This window comes from Biomphalaria glabrata, chromosome 3, assembly GCF_947242115.1.
Source record: "Biomphalaria glabrata chromosome 3, xgBioGlab47.1, whole genome shotgun sequence".
Lineage (NCBI taxonomy): Eukaryota > Metazoa > Mollusca > Gastropoda > Planorbidae > Biomphalaria > Biomphalaria glabrata.
The window spans coordinates 36,647,525-36,667,825 of NC_074713.1; the positions used below are offsets into that span (position 1 = coordinate 36,647,525).

The 20,301-nt window shown below is 35.5% G+C and overlaps 2 protein-coding genes across 3 annotated transcripts in view; one reads left to right on the forward strand and one right to left on the reverse strand.

Annotated features, from left to right (window-relative positions):
- The window catches only part of LOC106056978 (putative ATP-dependent RNA helicase DHX57), a 34,561-nt gene extending 21,334 nt beyond the window's left edge, over positions 1 to 13,227 (forward strand). For both annotated transcript variants that reach the window (XM_056024845.1, XM_056024846.1), the window contains exons 18-29: positions 312 to 388; positions 536 to 631; positions 839 to 888; positions 1,187 to 1,277; positions 1,699 to 1,794; positions 2,039 to 2,122; positions 2,243 to 2,380; positions 2,743 to 2,857; positions 3,028 to 3,089; positions 3,268 to 3,357; positions 10,463 to 10,606; positions 11,464 to 13,227. In XM_056024845.1, coding sequence (XP_055880820.1) covers positions 312 to 388; positions 536 to 631; positions 839 to 888; positions 1,187 to 1,277; positions 1,699 to 1,794; positions 2,039 to 2,122; positions 2,243 to 2,380; positions 2,743 to 2,857; positions 3,028 to 3,089; positions 3,268 to 3,357; positions 10,463 to 10,606; positions 11,464 to 11,607 — 1,187 coding nt within the window. In that variant the 3' untranslated portion in view covers positions 11,608 to 13,227. The remainder of the gene's footprint in view (positions 1 to 311; positions 389 to 535; positions 632 to 838; positions 889 to 1,186; positions 1,278 to 1,698; positions 1,795 to 2,038; positions 2,123 to 2,242; positions 2,381 to 2,742; positions 2,858 to 3,027; positions 3,090 to 3,267; positions 3,358 to 10,462; positions 10,607 to 11,463) is intronic.
- A 6,078-nt stretch (positions 13,228 to 19,305) lies between these two features.
- LOC129925302 (neuroglobin-like) overlaps positions 19,306 to 20,301 on the reverse strand; it is a 123,880-nt gene continuing 122,884 nt past the window's right edge. Inside the window, exon 4 of the mRNA XM_056024847.1 lies at positions 19,306 to 20,013. Within this exon, the coding sequence (XP_055880822.1) occupies positions 19,882 to 20,013 (132 nt within the window). The 3' untranslated portion in view covers positions 19,306 to 19,881. The remainder of the gene's footprint in view (positions 20,014 to 20,301) is intronic.

Sequence of the window (20,301 nt, forward strand, 5' to 3'; positions counted from 1 at the left end):
AAAAGCCTTGGAACAAATCCAGCCATAATAAACAATAAAAAGCCTTGGAACAAATCCAGCCATAATAAACAATAAAAAGCCTTGGAACAAATCCAGCCATAATAAACAATAAAAAGCCTAGGAATAAATCAACTGGTGTTGCAGGTGTGTACTGCTAGTGTATATATATAATTAAATGTTGTCCATCTAGGTCATCAAGAAAAAACAATAAGATCATTTCACATGACCAGTGAAGCAGGTATGAGTTACCTCTGTATATATCCCTGATATATGACCTGCTTTGATTCTATGTGAAAATGTGTTTGTTGCAGAAGTACAAAGAGCCTGTCTAGAACAGTTAGTACTGAAGATCAAGATGTTACCTTTATTTAATGAGCAACCTGTACAGGTAACTTTAATGAAGAACACTGTACAATTTGTCTCATTTATTTAATAAGTATTTCAATTAAACAGTAAATATCATTTCCTTAATTAAAAAATGTAGTAATCTATCCCTGCAAGTTAAGTCTATCCACTTCTTGCGATTTATTTGTAGACTGTCTTGGAAAAATTGATTGAAGCACCATCTCTAGAGGCTATTCAGGGAGCTGTCAAGCGTTTAACAGATCTAGGAGCCCTGGATGACAATGCTGTAAGAAAAGTTTTTTTTTCCTCGTAAATTTCAGTTTAGATATTTCACTCATAGACAGCTACAATAGAATGAGGCATTACTATAAGCAGAGTTAAAATTATAATGCAAGTCAATAGTCTGAAGATGATTAAATGTAAGACAAAGCAAACCAATAACATCTCCTTAATTCCAATTCTGTCTGAAATATTAACACATTTGTATATCCAGGACTTGACTCCACTTGGCTATCATGTTGGATCATTGCCTGTAGATGTTAGGTAAGTGTATATTGTGGTGGATTTATTTACATTTAGTTTTGAGGCTTTTGGTAATTACATTTATGTGAGAAAAAATGTATTGAATTTAGTTTTGAGGCTTTTGGTAATTACATTTATGTGAGAAAAAAATGTATTGAATTTAGTTTTGAGGCTTATGGTAATTACATTTGTGAGAAAACAATTTATTGAATTTAGTTTTGAGGCTTTTGGTAATTACATTTATGTGAGAAAAAAATGTATTGAATTATAAATGTGTGTTTAACAGTAACTTATTTCCTTTGGTTCTGCCTACGTGTAGGATTGGCAAGCTGATGTTGTTTGGTGCTATATTCAGATGTCTGGACTCCACTCTGACCATAGCAGCTACTCTCAGTTTCAAGTCACCATTTGTAAGTTATTATCTGTTCATCTTATGTACTACACTTATACTCTTTCATGTCCTAATTTCAGTACTCTTTCATGTCCTAATTTCAATACTCTTTCATGTGCTAATTTCAATACTCTTTCATGTGCTAATTTTAATACTCTTTCAAGTGCTAATTTCAATACTCTTTCATATCCTAATTTCAATACTCTTTCATGTGCTAATTTCAATACTCTTTCATGTCCTAATTTCAGTACTCTTTCATGTGCTAATTTCAATACTCTTTCATGTCCTAATTTCAATACTCTTTCACTGCACATCTTAACTTCTGTATCATAACATTAGTTATATAATAGAAGAAACATTTATCTGTGTTTTCAGTATGATCACATTATTATTGCTTGCTTGTCAATTTTTTTTAATGCATTTCATTGTCTTTGTTTTAGGTGTCCCCCTTTGGGTTGAAACAAGAGTCTGATGAGAAAAGGAAAGAGTTTGCTGTGGGTAACTCTGACTATCTGACCATGTTGAATGCTTACAAGGTAAATAGCATGACAGTTTTGTTCTATTTTTTGCTTTTTTTTTTTAAGACTTTCTACTTTTGGTTAAATTAAACACAAGTCAAATCCTATTATCTTTATTTTGTCTTGAAATCTCAACCTATAGACTGGAAGCCATACACCTAATCACTTATATCTTTCAGATTCTTTATCTTTATAGTATTTTCCCATTGTTTATTAAGATGTAAAATTATGTTTTTCTATTGAATGTCATGTTTGTGTCCAGGGTTGGTGTGAAGCCAAGTTAAAAGGTTCCCATCAAGCTTATCTTTACTGTCAGGAAAATTTTCTGTCTATTAAAACTTTACAGGTAAAATATTTCATGAGAAGCATAATATTTTGTTTGCTGAATTGTACATAGATACAGTACGTAAGATTATCTTGTCTTGCAAATTGAAGTGCTTTATATAAATGTTTTCTGCTCCCCCAGATGTTGGCTAGTTTAAAGCAACAGTATGTGGAACTTCTCTCTGACATAGGGTTCATACAACAGGATATTAAACTTAAAGATGTGGAGAGGGCTGCAAGGGGAGGCACTGATGGTGTGGCACAAATCACAGGCATTGAGGTAAGTACTCTGCTTAGTAAGTACTCTGCTTAGTAACTACTCAGCTCAGTAAGTACTCTGTTCAGGTCTTTGCTTTTTTTTTTAATGAAACACTAATGTGTCAGTGTTGTCTAACTATTGGATTCAATACAGCAGTGATCTCTAGATTAATATAATCACAGCCATTTGATAAGTTGTCATTGTTGATTAGAGCTTAAGTGGAACCTCATTAAAAGCAGCCTGGAGGACAAAAGTAGTCATCATCATATTCCCATAGACACTCCTTGTTGACAGTGAGTGTAATCAAGGTTCCATCGTGTATGTTTAGCTATAGATGTACATTCTACCTCTATGTATCTGTGTTTTTTTAAATCATTTTACAGGCCAATGTAAACTCAAACAACTTGAAACTTCTATCAGCCCTCCTGGTTGCTGCCCTTTATCCTAATATCCTGCAAGTTCTGACACCAGAGACTCGTTACCACCCATCAAGTTCAGGTAATTCAATCTTTTGATAATCATAACTTAAGTTTTGAAAGTTCACAATCTTTTCGTAATCATAATTTCAGTTTTGAAAGCTTTTGATAATCCTTAGTTTGGGGGCTCCTATTTGTGTCCCTCTTATTTAAGCTTTTATTTACTTGACATGTTTCTTTGACTTATTTCAGGTGCTGTTGTGAAACAACCAAACCCAGAGGACTTGAAATTTAAAACAAAACAAGATGGCTATGTAGGTCAAATGACCTTTTTTTTTGATATTTTAAAAAATATGTTAATTGTAAAACACATTTTAAAAAATTAGTCATGAATGCCAGCCATAGTTAAATGTAAATGTGGTTAAATAACTATTATATTTCTAAAATTAAACACTTCCAACTTCATTTCTCGTATCACTGTCTCATTACCAGGTACATATTCACCCATCGTCTGTTAACTTCCAAGCTCGACATTTTTCCAGTCCATACTTGGTGTATCATGAGAAGGTGAAAACAACAAAGGTGAGTGTTGAGATTTGAGTCGATGTTTTCAATCAGTGTATCTTAACTCATTGCATCCACTCATTTCTTTGATTAGTTGCATTGATCTCTGCTTTGAGTCAAGGATTTGATTCAATGACTGTATGCTTCAATTCTCTATTCTGATTTTATTCTTCTGTTGACCTCTTTGATCCACTGTGATACAGAGGCTAGTCACATCCAAGAGATAAATGACTAAATAGTTCTCAACTTGTGTGAGAGAAAGAATGTAAACTTAAGTTTGAAAAAATGTCAAGCCATTAGTGAAGTATGTGATTTATTCTGGTTATCACATTATAGTGATTCTAGACCTAGTGTCAGGCTGTCACATTTTAGTGATTCTAGATCTAATTAAAACTTCACTTATAACTTCAATAATTCATATGAACTTGATTTGTAGAACAAACAGGGACGATATCTTTCAATATGATACAATAAAGTGAGAATTCTGGGAAAAATTTACATGTAGAAGTTACTGCTTATTTTTTATTCATTGATCCTTTCATATCATTCAATCTCAATCTCCTTTCATATCATTCAATTTCTTCCATATCATTCAATCTCTATCTCCTTTCATATCATTCAATCTCTATCTTCTTTCGTATCATTCAATCTCTATCTTCTTTCGTATCATTTAATTTCTTTCATATCATTCAATCTCTCTCTCCTTTCATATCATTCAATCTCTATCTCCTTTCATATCATTCAATTTCTTTCATATCATTCAATCTCTGTCTCCTTTCATATCATTCAATCTCTATCTTCTTTCGTATCATTCAATCTCTATCTTCTTTCGTATCATTCAATCTCTATCTTCTTTCATATCATTCAATCTCTATCTTCTTTCGTATCATTCAATCTCTATCTTCTTTCGTATCATTTAATTTCTTTCATATCATTCAATTTCTATCTCCTTTCATATTGTTACGATCTTCTCTATCAGGCCTTCTGCAAACACTGCCCAACAGCACAACACGTCTAAAACATCAACTTGACAACAAGAGCTTCAATAAACAAAGTGGCGGTTTATTTACAATAACATCAACAACAGCCAATAAACACAATTGGCTACGGTAACTTCAAATGCTTTGCTACACTACAGAACTGCCTAACTAATCACAAGTCTCTCTAGCTCGTACAGCTACATTTTCGAGGACTCACTTCGTAGCACACAGTCCTTTCTGCTTGCTGTCCTGGACTCTACTGTCCTTTCTAACACACTGTCTCTCGTCTGTAAAGGCTTTGTGGTCACATGACCATAACATTGGTCATATTGCGTGCATTAGTAGTAATGTCCCTTGTTCACCAGCCCTTGACCTGTGTGATTGGCCTGAATCATGTGTGTCAGTAGGCCGCACAAACATTAACCCTTTCAGTCCGCCACTAGGGTTATAGCATTGCCCCCTTCTCAGATTTGTCCGTCCCGGACAAAATCTACCTCACGACATGGGCGTTGGAGGTTTATCGACGCAGGTGGGGGTCTATCAGTGGGCATGGCAGTGGGCCTGTATTGCCATCTCGATGGGGTCATCTGCATTGCTGCCTGTGTATGTCTTTTTCTCCTGCACCAGTTGGTCTTACTTTGGTTGAGAGGACGTCGTGCATTTTGCCTGGTCTTTCCGTCAGTCGCCGCCGATCGCAGCCTCGTGGCTAGTAGCGGAGCACTTGATGTCATGGCAGTGGGCATCAAGACCGTTGGTTTTACACGTTGCTTCAGCAGGCTTTCTCGATGCGCCGTAGGCCCCCAGGAGGCCCGGTTGTCAGACACGGCAAAATCTTCAAGCGTGTCTGGAAGACATGTCTGTGGGGCACGTGGGTAACGTACTGTGTGTACAAGTCCATCTGCTGCACCACCATCAGCGCTTCTCTTGCTGATACTGGTATCAGGACAAACGTCGGTTTGGTCAAGACTTTGTTGGCAAGACTTCCGGTGCTCGTACTCTCCCTGCCAGGCGGCCCTGTCAGTACAGTACTTGCTGAACGCCTGGGTACAGGCAGGAATCACGTTGACTTGATCAGATCTGTGCTCAGCGCTGTCACAACAAATGTCAGGATTCTTGTCGTAGGAGCCAAGCTTGCACGGCTCGCTATCACAGTCATAGACAGCACTACCATCAACAGCTTCTCCGTTGAGTAACGGATTGTTTATACCTCTTGACATGGTAGCCATCTGGTCGTCAGTCTTGTTCATCACGGTATCAAACGTTTCATCAATCTTGTTCAGCGAGGTACTGGTACCTATCTGGTCTACTTTGGCACAGGTCTCTTTCTGAATGTCACCGTTGATCACCTTCTGGAAGCAAGCCAACATCTGTTCTTGAAAGGTGATCAAGAGCTCTACAACATCGGGTTCTAACTCGAACAGGTAGGTGCCCGGATCTTCACCATCGTCCAGCAAGGCTTGTCGAAGGCGTTCTTTAAGAGTTTCATGGTTTCTTTCAAAGCATTTCAGTCCATGACATCGAAGCTCTTGTTTCAATTCTTTTAGATCAAGTTCAGCAAGCAGTTTCACAGAAGCCATAAGAAATCCCACTTCAAGACACCAGTGTTACGATCTTCTCTATCAGGCCTTCTGCAAACACTGCCCAACAGCACAACACGTCTAAAACATCAACTTGACAACAAGAGCTTCAATAAACAAAGTGGCGGTTTATTTACAATTACATCAACAACAGCCAATAAACACAATTGGCTACGGTAACTTCAAATGCTTTGCTACACTACAGAACTGCCTAACTAATCACAAGTCTCTCTAGCTCGTACAGCTACATTTTCGAGGACTCACTTCGTAGCACACAGTCCTTTCTGCTTGCTGTCCTGGACTCTACTGTCCTTTCTAACACACTGTCTCTCGTCTGTAAAGGCTTTGTGGTCACATGACCATAACATTGGTCATATTGCGTGCATTAGTAGTAATGTCCCTTGTTCACCAGCCCTTGACCTGTGTGATTGGCCTGAATCATGTGTGTCAGTAGGCCGCACAAACATTAACCCTTTCAGTCCGCCACTAGGGTTATAGCAATATCATTCAATCTCTGTCTCCTTTCATATCATTCAATCTCTATCTTCTTTCGTATCATTCAATCTCTATCTCCTTTCATATCATTTAATTTCTTTCATATCATTCAATCTCTCTCTCCTTTCATATCATTCAATCTCTCTCTCCTTTCATATCATTCAATCTCTCTCTCCTTTCATATCATTCAATCTCTCTCTTCTTTCATATCATTCAATCTCTCTCTCCTTTCATATCATTCAATCTCTCTCTTCTTTCATATCATTCAATCTCTCTCTTCTTTCATATCATTCAATCTCTCTCTTCTTTCATATCATTCAATCTCTCTCTTCTTTCATATCATTCAATCTCTATCTTCTTTCATATCATTCAATCTCTATCTTCTTTCGTATCATTCAATCTCTCTCTCCTTTCATATCATTCAATCTCTCTCTTCTTTCATATCATTCAATCTCTATCTTCTTTCATATCATTCAATCTCTATCTTCTTTCGTATCATTCAATCTCTCTCTTCTTTCATATCATTCAATCTCTATCTTCTTTCGTATCATTTAATTTCTTTCATATCATTCAATCTCTCCTTTCATATCATTCAATCTCTTTCATATCATTCAATCTCTCCTTTCATATCATTCAATCTCTGTCTCCTTTCATATCATTCAATTTCTTTCATATCATTCAATCTCTCCTTTCATATCATTCAATCTCTTTCTCCTTTCATATCATTCAATCTCTTTCTCCTTTCATATCATTCAATCTCTCTCTTCTTTCATATCATTCAATCTCTATCTTCTTTCGTATCATTCAATCTCTATCTTCTTTCGTATCATTCAATCTCTCTCTTCTTTCGTATCATTCAATCTCTATCTTCTTTCGTATCATTCAATCTCTATCTTCTTTCGTATCATTCAATCTCTCTCTCCTTTCATATCATTTAATCTCTCTCTTCTTTCATATCATTCAATCTCTATCTTCTTTCATATCATTCATCTCTATCTTCTTTCGTATCATTCAATCTCTCTCTTCTTTCATATCATTCAATCTCTCTCTTCTTTCATATCATTCAATCTCTCTCTTCTTTCGTATCATTCAATCTCTATCTTCTTTCGTATCATTCAATCTCTCTCTTCTTTCATATCATTCAATCTCTATCTTCTTTCATATTGTTGTAACTCTAGGTTAGGCACTCAACGAATAGGCATGCAACTCAACACAGTGTAACAGGAAATAAATACAGGTGTTTATTCACTAGGACAAACACATAGCATCCTTCAGCTTCCTCAGAGTCTTTCTACTAATTTACCAGTCCTTTAGACAGCAACCCGAATGTGGACCAACGACAGCCTTCCCCGCTTCGCTCCAGGTCCCTTCTACAACCTTCAGGCAGCACCAAAAGCTGGCTTCTTAGTTTCCAAACATTCAGACTCTTCACAATCCCTGATGCAATGTTATTATCTCCGTTCTAGTCTCTTCCTGTTTACGTTCACTAGTGCGCTAGTGCGCACCTCAAGCACTGGTGCAAGGCAGGGTTACAACAATATCATTCAATCTCTATCTTCTTTCATATCATTCATCTCTATCTTCTTTCGTATCATTCAATCTCTCTCTTCTTTCATATCATTCAATCTCTCTCTCTCCTTTCATATCATTCAATTTCTTTCATATCATTCAATCTCTCCTTTCATATCATTCAATCTCTTTCTCCTTTCATATCATTCAATCTCTTTCTCCTTTCATATCATTCAATCTCTCTCTTCTTTCATATCATTCAATCTCTATCTTCTTTCGTATCATTCAATCTCTATCTTCTTTCGTATCATTCAATCTCTCTCTCCTTTCATATCATTTAATCTCTCTCTTCTTTCATATCATTCAATCTCTATCTTCTTTCATATCATTCATCTCTATCTTCTTTCGTATCATTCAATCTCTCTCTTCTTTCATATCATTCAATCTCTCTCTCTCCTTTCATATCATTCAATCTCTCTCTCTTCTTTCATATCATTCAATCTCTCTCTCTCCTTTCATATCATTCAATCTCTGTCTCCTTTCATATCATTCAATCTCTATCTTCTTTCGTATCATTCAATCCCTATCACCTTTCATATCATTCAATCTCTCTCTCTCCTTTCATATCATTCAATCTCTCTCTCCTTTCATATCATTCAATTTCTATCTCCTTTCATATCATTCAATCTCTGTCTCCTTTCATATCATTCAATCTCTATCTTCTTTCGTATCATTCAATCCCTATCACCTTTCATATCATTCAATCTCTCTCTCTCCTTTCATATCATTCAATCTCTCTCTCCTTTCATATCATTCAATCTCTCTCTTCTTTCATATCATTCAATCTCTCTCTCTCCTTTCATATCATTCAATCTCTCTCTCCTTTCATATCATTCAATCTCTCTCTTCTTTCATATCATTTAATCTCTCTCTCCTTTCATATCATTCAATCTCTCTCTTCTTTCATATCATTTAATCTCTCTCTCCTTTCATATCATTCAATCTCTCTCTCCTTTCATATCATTTAATCTCTCTCTCCTTTCATATCATTCAATCTCTCTCTCCTTTCATATCATTTAATCTCTCTCTCCTTTCATATCATTTAATCTCTCTCTCCTTTCATATCATTCAATCTCTCTCTCCTTTCATATCATTCAATCTCTCTCTCCTTTCATATCATTCAATCTCTCTCTCCTTTCATATCATTCAATCTCTATCTTCTTTCATATCATTCAATCTCTATCATCTTTCGTATCATTCATCTCTATCTTCTTTCATATCATTCAATCTCTCTCTCCTTTCATATCATTCAATCTCTCTCTTCTTTCATATCATTCAATCTCTATCTCCTTTCATATCATTCAATTTTTTTCATATCATTCAATCTCTGTCTCCTTTCATATCATTCAATCTCTATCTCCTTTCATATCATTTAATTTCTTTCATATCATTCAATCTCTATCTTCTTTCGTATCATTCAATCTCTCTCTCCTTTCATATCATTCAATCTCTCTCTTCTTTCATATCATTCAATTTTTTTCATATCATTCAATCTCTGTCTCCTTTCATATCATTCAATCTCTATCTCCTTTCATATCATTTAATTTCTTTCATATCATTCAATCTCTATCTTCTTTCATATCATTCAATCTCTCTCTCCTTTCATATCATTCAATCTCTCTCTTCTTTCATATCATTCAATCTCTATCTTCTTTCGTATCATTCAATCTCTATCTTCTTTCGTATCATTCAATCTCTCTCTTCTTTCATATCATTCAATCTCTATCTTCTTTCGTATCATTCAATCTCTATCTTCTTTCATATCATTCAATCTCTATCTTCTTTCCTATCATTCAATCTCTATCTTCTTTCGTATTATTCAATCTCTATCTTCTTTCGTATCATTCAATCTCTCTCTCCTTTCATATCATTAAACCTCTCTCTTCTTTCATATCATTCAATCTCTATCTTCTTTCATATCATTCAATCTCTATCTTCTTTCATATCATTCAATTTCTTTCATATCATTCAATCTCTATCTTCTTTCATATCATTAAACCTCTCTCTTCTTTCATATCATTCAATCTCTATCTTCTTTCATATCATTCAATTTCTTTCATATCATTCAATCTCTATCTTCTTTCGTATCATTCAATCTCTGTCTTCTGGCAGATGCTTTGAAAGTGAATGTTGGGAAAGTAAAGTTTCTTAACTCTTGTTTATTTATATGAGTCAGAATTTCTTTTGACAAAATTTAATAGAAAAATTTCTCAGTTTCTGAATAATAATGACACATGACATGACATCCATGTTATTAGTAATGCCTGATGTGCTTGGCTGCATGATTTGTGACATTAGTATAAAATAACTCAAGGTTGACCCATGCCATTTTGGCAGCAGATATTGAAATGTCTAGAAGTATTTTATCTTATCAATTAAAAATGTTCCTTCATGAATCAAAATAAACTCATGAGCCATTGTCTTTTTCTTTCAAAGGAGCTGCTGTAACCTATATACTGCATAAAATAGCGTCAAATCATATATATCTTGAATTGGTTCTAGGTTTACATCCGAGACTGCTCTATGGTCTCTGTGTATCCACTGCTTCTGTTTGGTGGTGGTGGGATATCCATGGATCTCTATCAGGGTCACTTCATTCTGTCCATTGATGATGGTTGGATTCAGTTCAAAGCTTCTTCAACACAGGTTGGTTAGCATAAACCTTTTTGTAATAAGTCAGCTTGTTTAGAAGTCGACGAGTTAAAAGTTTTGAAATAAACTTTTATATCTAGACTGACTGCAAAGTTTTGTTTGAGCTAAACTTTTATATGTAGATTGCATCAAATATTAAATTACATTAGGAGTTATAATTATAAGAGAATGGGCTATGCACCTTGAAATGGGTCTTTTTAGATAAACTTTTAAAATAATCCTACACTGTGCATAGAGGGGTGGCAATGTTTCAATTATATTGTAGAAGTATGTTCCTTAAACTATGATGATGTATACTTCCAATTCATCTTAGTTTTAGTGACTAAACCTATTGTAATATGATCAAAACATATACTGGCTAACATAGTTGGACACTTGCTAAAAGGATTTTATTGTATATTGAAGACAATTTTTTCTTTAGTAATAGTTTTAACCTTTTGAAGGAAAACAAAATGGTTGTGATAATTTTCTGGCTAATAACAGAAACAAAATAATCTTGTTTTGGAGGAGTTCGTCATTTATTTTACAAATAACTTAAAAATGAATTTTATTTTGAATTCATATGTATTTATTACCATTGTCATAGTCTTGACTAGTGTTGTAGGCATAACATAGTCTTGACTAATGCTGTAGGCACAACATACTCTTCACTAGTACTGTAGGCATAACTACTTGACAGAATGACAAACAAAAAAAAAGCAGAAAGAATTATTGTTGTAATTTCCAAAAACAAAAATAGTTTAGAATGTAGGTAGGTAGCCTGGAAATTTCTGGAAAAGAGGGCTTTTTACATTGTTTTTTTTTAAATATTTTTAATGCTGAATACAGAAAATTCTACAACTTGTTCACAGGTGGCTGAATTGGTTAGAGATCTTAGGTATGAGCTGGATCAACTCTTGTCAGACAAAATCTCACAGCCAGACATGGACCTCTTGACCTGCCCTAGGGGAAGCAAGATAATTAGTTGTATAGTGGAACTTATCAGTAGCCAGTAGTGGGTGTTAATATTCTATTCAAAGCATGGTATTGTTGACTTAAGTGTCTAGTCCACTGAGCTCCTGGACATCAGTGAAGAAGTTGTGGGGCCTGGAGAGACTGCTCTCTATATGAAGTTCACTAAGTTTATCCCACCTCCAAAGGGATATAACTTTCTGTGATTAATGGATCATCCCACTACCCTCAAGCAAAAACAAACAAAAGGGAAAAACTTTTTCAAAGCATTTGAAGATAGATAATTATTTTTAAAAGCTAGACTCTCCCACTAACAAATCTTGCAGCTAGAGAATCACATAATCTAGTAGGCACATTCTCTGCATAATTTCAATATTTGGTTGTAATATTGTGTGTTAACTTCATTAGCACCAACACTCTAAGTAAGAGGTTTGTGTGTGTGTATTTACATTCAGTGCAAGCTATTTAGTGTGAGAAAATGTATGTATGAATCAACATTCACCAAGTAATAACATCATTGTTTTCCTTCTATTTCACTGTTGACTAGATATCTGAGTATGCAGCCAGAGTAAAACATGGAAGGTGCTACTGTTTGTTTGAAATATTTTGTGCATAACTTTGAGGGTAAATGAAAGTGGATGTCATTATTGTTTCAATGTACATGTTTGTTTTATTCTTAAATATTTTATGCAGCGTTGTTACATTCTATAAGCAGCTTGGTCTATCCATTAAATAGAGCTATGCAATTTTGTAGAATGTTTGTCATAACCTATGTGTGTAATGTTTATACAACTGTCTAGGCCTTTATCTCCTTACATAAAGACACAATTTGGACATTCTGACACTCTTGATTCACCCCAGAAGCTCATTAAATATCTTGCAGTAGGTGCAGAAATCATAGCATGTTATTTTCATCACTTCAGTAAAAAAACATAGTGTGTTTTCAACTGTTTGCCTGTTTGCTCAATTCTGCTGCAGAGAAGCCAGATTTTTAGCCTACGTTTGGCAAATAATGTTTTTAAATGATAGCAAGCCCACTGAGGGAAGGTGGGCATGAAGCACTGACCTACATCCAGATTGGTTCACTAGCACATTTGTTATCCAGACACTTGACTTAACTACTTTCACTGCAATCAAACTGCATCCCAAAAGATTATGTCAGCTTGTTAATAAATGAAATCATTCTGTTAAGCAGTTAGATGGTTAAATTGAAAATACTTTTTGGATTAAATCTTTCAACTGTCTTGCCAATAAGTCAGTGATGCTATTATGTGGTGTGCAAATAAGAGGGTTTTTATGTCCGAGTATTTTATAATTTATTTGTGTGAAAACATTATATTATCTGGCACATTGTAATATTTCATAATGAAACCAGTATTTAAGGCTAAATACCCTAATACTTTTTAGAATGACTTATATTTGACTTATCAAGTATAATTGAACTACTAACTAGCATACTATTGTCAAATACTAAACTGTAGTTGAAGGCTTTTAGTGGAAGGGGAACTAACAATTCAGCTTTTATGTAAAATTATTTGCATGAATAACTCTTAAAGAGTAAATGCTAGAATTTCTAATTGATTGTTTGACTGAGGTGCTCATTTCTTAACTAGATATCTTGTCATGTCATTTTATTAGGACAATAAAATGCTTGTTTCATGTTATCAAGTGTTTTTTGAAAACCTGGACATGTTTCATGTTTCATATTACAGTAGCCAGTACTGGACTTCAGTTTTATATTATAACAGCCAGTACTGGACTTCAGTTTTATATTATAACAGCCAGTACTGGACTTCAGTTTTATATTATAACAGCCAGTACTGGACCCAAGTTTCATATTACTGTAGCCAGTATTGGACCTAAGTTTTATATTATAACAGCCAGTACTGGACCCAAGTTTCATATGACTGTAGCCAGTATTGGACCTAAGTTTCTAGTCAGCACTGGACCTAAGTTTCCTATATTACAATTGTGTATACATAGTGTATGAGTGGACTAGCTTGGTAGATAGTGAAAACAGTTTCTTTTTAACAGCTCTAAATACAGCTGTGTTTCTCAGAAATGCATCTTTATTTACTTACAGCTTTGTTCCTCATAGCACTGCTCTTAATGACCTCCCCTTTAAAGTGCTTTGGTTTCTCTTTGTCTTGGTCCAACCAATCAGAAATGAAACAGACATGCGTATTTACTAACCTAGTGCTAGGTTTCAGCAGAAATGATTTTTATTTTGTCCATTTATTACCTTCATTATACGCAGTAATGTCACATCAAGAAAGGTATATAGCTTCATAACATAAGTGTATATACACTCACACACATTTCAACAAAACAACTTCCGGTTGAGCAAGTTCATCAGATATTTAATTCACTTACTTGAAATGGTACACAATGATAACAAAGGGAGACAAGTTTTCAGTCCACAAAATGTACAACGAAGTGAAAACATTGAGGAACATTTGTATTTTGACAACTAAACGAGTGATCCCATTACTACTGGGGTCATCAAAGACACTCTGATCACCATAAGACGACATTCTAGAATATTCTGTTAATAAACACTTTAACAAGGTCTGACCTTTGATTGACATATGTGTCTAAAAGCTGGTGAACTAGAACAATACACCCATACTTATAAAAACACACCGGGTAAGGGTAACCGGGTTTTAAAAACGACCCCCACACCCGGGTTTTAAAAACGTACCTTCCTCTGAATAGATGTGGATCCGCCAGTAGTTAATATTCTTTACACACACATTGACACATAGGCCTATCAGTACATACACATAAATAACTGATCATTAGAATTCGAAGCTAGACGAGGGCATCAATACCACTGAAATGTGAACAAGGAAACAGATCTGTTGAATACGAGTATCTAGTCGTGATCCAGGCAGCATAGGCTTCTATATTAAAGTAAAGGATCAGAGCTTGCGATCTATGGAGGATGTGCAGCTCATCTGTTTCTATGGTCGACAGTCCACGAAGGTGTCATGTAGCCAGCACAACCAGAAACTGCCTTTACTTCCCCTAAGTAAGTCAGATACTCATTACAGTTAATGCCCTAAAAATCCCAGGTTTTAATGACCGCCACGCCCCCGTAGGTCTATAGGTAATTTCTATTAAGTAATGCCGATTACAATTGTCATTCAATAACTTCCTTCGACCTAGCGGTATCTAAATCTACATCCACGCTGCGTATTTCACTGAACACCATAACATGTGGGTTAGACTTGAAATGATATATTTTTTTGGGTTCAATTTGTGTCAGCTATTTGTATTACTTATCACTAGCGCATGAACAAAATAAAATAATCGTTGGTGTTACAAATACATTCATTTGAATCTATTACATTTGGCTGCTATTGAACAAAGACGTAGTGGGGGGGGGGGGCACAAAGCCTCGGGCGCCACCCTCAGGGCGCGGCGCCTAAAAATAACGATTAAAAATAATTGTAGATATTTAATTAGGGAATACATTCTAAGGTTATTTGTATTATATTATTTGTAAATACTTTTTATTTATAAACCTATATTTCTATGTGATGTTCATGGAAAATGGGGGGGGGGGGGGGCGCCACTAGAGTTTCTTTCCCCTGTTAAAACACGTTTTGTTAACTACGCCTCTGCTATTGAATGACGTAAAAGAAATCTGTTTCTATGAAATTCAAAGTCAAGCCTTCATTGAGATTCTAACCCGAGACTCCTCGGTTCAGAAGCTGAGCTTTATACCTTTCAACCTGGACGGTCCTTGATTAAAATAAAATGGTGGAATATATAAATAACTCCCTTTAACCCCTTCCGCACCCTTTTTTGGGGAGGGGGTTGTTGAGTATTAAATGGATTTGGTCACATTATTATTAAATGAATGAAGCAGAATAAACAGACTCCATTGTCAAAATGTACATTTATACCCCAGTTTCAATCAAACATTACAAGCGTAACTTGAACAATAAGCTCAAAATAATCATTTAAAAAATCAGATGTGACATACTGACCTACTTTAACATTGCAATAGTAGTCACTTCAATCTATTAACTAAAAAAAAACATAATAAAGGAAGCTTGTGTTGCATACAAACTCATGGGCGACCCCTGTGGGTCAGTCGTTCTTACAAATTACGCTATAGGACAACTTCCTTCAAGAAGACAATAGATACAATAATTTAGAGTTTACGAGGTCACCGCAAGTTTTGTTGTACTGCCAGAGTGCCAGCGGATCTTCTATTAAACATGTAATACTGTTTATTAATGGTGCGCACAGCCTAATAATAAGGACATATCACTGTCCCAGCTGGCGTTATTCTGCTTGTCAGTAAAGAAAAATCTTTCTAATACAAACATTCTCTTTAAGAAATAATTTTTACTTTTTAAAAAAACAAAAGCTCATTACAGATAACGCATTCAATGTTCAAATTTAACAACTCCCATTAAGGATAAAATAGCAACAACAACAACAAAAAATTAGCAACACTTTTTATGAGCACATGATCAATACTCACACACTGAAAGTTAAAGGGAAAAACATTTTCAAGATTTTTACGGGCGCATATAGAAATCACATGACGTGGTCATTCATGTTGAGATGTTCATTAATAGAAAAAAAAATTGAATTCTTCAAAACATTCCACAACAACAACAACTACAAGAGATCTAATGCAAATATTATGCTTAAGCTGACTCGATTCAAAAATGAACTTTTAAACCAACGTTATTACATTGACATTGGTCGAATGTGAGTAAGGAGACACAGTCACATGACACTAATGCCTTATTAAATGTTACGAAATTTCATCCATTGATTTGGTGAGACTTTAAACGAAACACTTATTAATTATAACAAACCAAACAAAATTATTATTTTTATTATTATTATAGCTTTATATAGCGCTACTTTCATGCTTATAGCATGGTCAGAGCGCTATGGTCCAATCTCAGTTGTGGACCAGTGGGGGGGGGGGGGGGGAGGGGGTATCTAGGAAAAGGTTTTTCCGTGCTGCCTATTGGTGCTCGGTAAACACAACTCTGCTCGAGTAGGGTGTGGAACCTAAAGCCCTCTTCATAGGTAGCCAAGCCAAGTTCAAGCGTACTTAGCCTCTAGACCACGCTTTTATTAAAAATAAAAACAAAATGTTCACACTGACATCTGTTTGAAAATATTTAATAGAAGAAGCTGTGGATCTTATTTCAATTACATTGTAAAGAGTTTCTACGACTGACATTTCCTATAGGCCTACAACTGGTTCATATATGATTCGTCATCAAAGACAATTTGTTTATCACACAAACCTCAATAGTCAATAGAATTAATTAACTTTCTCTAGCAATAAAAATCTTGTAAGACCATCTGCATTAACCTGGTATATATATGAATAAATCAGTAATACTCTGATGTTAACAAAAAATACATGCAATTAGTATTAACTACCTCGCCATCTAGTAAATCAAAGTCAGTGAACCATTTGATATTAAAAGCATTTTATCTAGTAACAATAATAGTCTCAATAATGCGAATGTTTCATTTTGACCAAAGTTGTTCACTTTCTTCCCCATCATCTATTATTCGAACCCCGACTTGAGCAGAATCTAGAGAGAGAGAGAGAGAGAGAGATCTATTTACTGTGGTCAAGGCAGCACGGAAACCTTGTCCTCCACTGGTCCACACACACACACACAAATAAAAATAAAATTTAAAAAATGGAGCATTGCTATAAGCACGAATGTTGCGCTGTACAAAAAAAAAAAAAAAAAGCAATAGAAAACAAATGTTTCCTAGTTGAAGCGGAGAAATTCTTTTATACAATACCTCTATTCAAGTCAGAACTCCATGGACCCTGAACCTGCATCTCAAAAACGGCTCTAACGATTTTCCTAGTAATTTAACAGTTCATGTATATCGCTGAGAAAAAGAATTTTTAGCCCGTTGGCCACATTGGGAAAACTTTAGTTCGACCATTATAATTTTTCAAAATAAAAAATAAATACATTTTAATTTGGCTTGAGGTCTAGAGCCAACATCGGTTTTGCAAGAACTATCGCGTTCGGGAATTCCGAACGTAAGGCAGGGTTTAATCAATTCAGGACAATTCTGAGCATCGTCTTCGAAGATTTAAAGGCCTAGCGTTGTGTACGGATAACTGAGTTGTTAGTTAACTAGCTGTGCGAAGTTTATTTATAGATTATCTAAGCTTTGCTTATACTTCTACGTGCCTGACTCTAATATAGATTGACGTCTAGATTCTAGATCTTAAGTCTATACTTAAAGAAGTCACCAATAAATAATTTGTTTCTTCTGGTATGCCTGAATCAGTAACATCGTTCGTTCAAGTAGCGGGCAGTGTTAAACTCACGGGTTCGATACCCGTTTTGAAACAAACAAAAAGGTTTTGAGTTTAACCCCCTCCCCTCTTCAGTAGGGTTTGAAGCTAAAAAAGACCTCTTCAATATAAAAAAAAGCAAATTACGCACTCAAAATGTTATTAGCGTAGCTAAATGGGTTTTCACTCAGTTTCCAGTTTAAACCCCTTCAGCGGGGTTTGAAGGTAAAAATTGCCTCTTTGATAATAAAAACAAAGCAAATTATACACTCAAAGTTCTGTGAGTATAGTCAAAGGGGTTTTGAGTTTAAACTCCCCTCCAGTGGAGTTTGAAGCTAAAAAATACCTCTTCAATATAAAAAAAAGCAAATTACACACTCTAAATCTATGAGCGTAGCCAAATGGGTTTTGAGTTTAAACCCCCCGCCAGCGGGGTTTGAAGCTAAAAAAAACATCTTCAATGTAAAAAAAATTACGCACTCAAAATGCTATGAACGTTGCCGAAAGGGGTTTTGAGTTTAAACCCCCTTTAGAGGTGTTTGATGCTAAAAATCCAGAGATTTTTTAGTTAAAAAACCCCAACAGATGATTTTGACGATAAAACTTCCCTTTTCGATATAAAATCTAAAGCAAACTACAGTCACCTAATTCCAAGAGCGTATTCAAGATAGGTTACACATTTCTACTAGTGGCGGGGCTCCATTAATAAAGTGCAGTGAATAGTCATCTGCCGAAATTGAAAAACACTAAATGTGGCCCAACAAAGATGGCTAAGACAGATTTTAGGAGTCAGTTATAGAGATCGGGTCTAAATCAAGGAAATCCTATGCCGAACTGGGAGTCGACCCCTTAGTAAGATTGTGATAGAGCGTCGCATGAGGTTTGCGGGATATGTTCGACAAAATGAATTACGCATAATAAGAGTTGCGATGATATCCTAGTACAAAATAGCGCCACACATTCATGGAGGTTCTCAGAGCAGGTGGGAAGAGGCTTCAGACATTACCAGTGACAGATTGTTGTGGAAACAGCTTGACGGCAAATGCGCCAAAAGGCGCGGGAGGGTCTAAGTCAGTAAGAATAGCACATTTTCAAAATAAAACTTTTTAATAGCAGGAAAATGCACAGTAGATACCTCAGAATATGCATTTTGTTGTTTTTCAATACCAGAAATATTGATTGCCGGCAGGTCTCCGCCCCGCGCTGGGGGAGCGAGACCCCCTTCCTGGCAATGGCGGGGAGTCTACAATTTTCCCACTAACTCCAGAAAGAACCTATTCTAGGGCACAATAAAAGTCTTCCTAAAGAATGAAGAGTCAGAATGTAATAAAGATTATGTACACAAATACATACATATACATTTTTTTTTCTCGGGGGGGGGGGGCGGGGCGGAAAAAAAAACAAAAACCCCGGAAAAAAAAATCCTGGCTACGCCCATGAATGGAGGTATAGTCTTTTTTAAGAATATATTTTTTAAAATATGTTTTTTCTTGTTTAAGGTCCAAAACCAATTACACAGTGGCTCATGCAGTTTTAGTTATCTGTCTATCCCATTTAGATAGAAAAACTGGAAAAGATATTGAAAAGCCAATTTCTCCTTTGGATCTGGTGGGGGCCGCCTATGAGTTTGTGTGATAACAAACGCTCTTTGTAATCTTGTTTCGCGATATTTTAGTGTTAAATCGTTATCATTAGATTTAGATTAATTTATCTCTAAATGAAAGTCAATATCTCTCATACAGCGTGTCCTATGACAATGCCAATCAATAATGAACAAAAGTCTCCCTTCAGAACTTATTAGGTATCGATTACGGTCATATCAATTACTGTCGCGACATTATATTATTTAATATTCGTTTGAAACTAAAAAAGACTTTTCTATCACCGGAATAGATCCCCAATTACCTCAAAGTGTATTTTTGTATTCAGTAGGCACTTCTTTTCATTTTTATCTAGAGACGTCATGGTAAAATAAAATCAAGAACCGGCACGCGTCTCGTGAGGGTCAAAAATTCATGGCGTCTTTCATGATGTAGCTGACGAACTTGAAGAGGTCAGACCAGGCCTGTTCAACTTCCGGTGTCCAGCGGTCTCCTAGAACAGGTTCAATGGCCCAAATAAACTGTGGTCCTATAAGCTGTGAAGAAAATAAAAGAAAAAAATTAAACAAACAAATAATGCAATGAGAAAAAATTATCAATGACCTCGTTTCGATGGAGTAAAATCATAACAAAAAATCTTAAATACCAAAACAACAGCTTGTGCAATAGAATAGCGCAAAAAAACAACAACTCAGTTTTTCTTAACTTATTTATTTGATCCCATATCTCATTGCATTAGTGGCACTAATTAGACGATGTCCAACCCATACACGACTAACGTACGACTGCCTGGTCGTATGATTGTCGTCTAGATTTTCGATGGT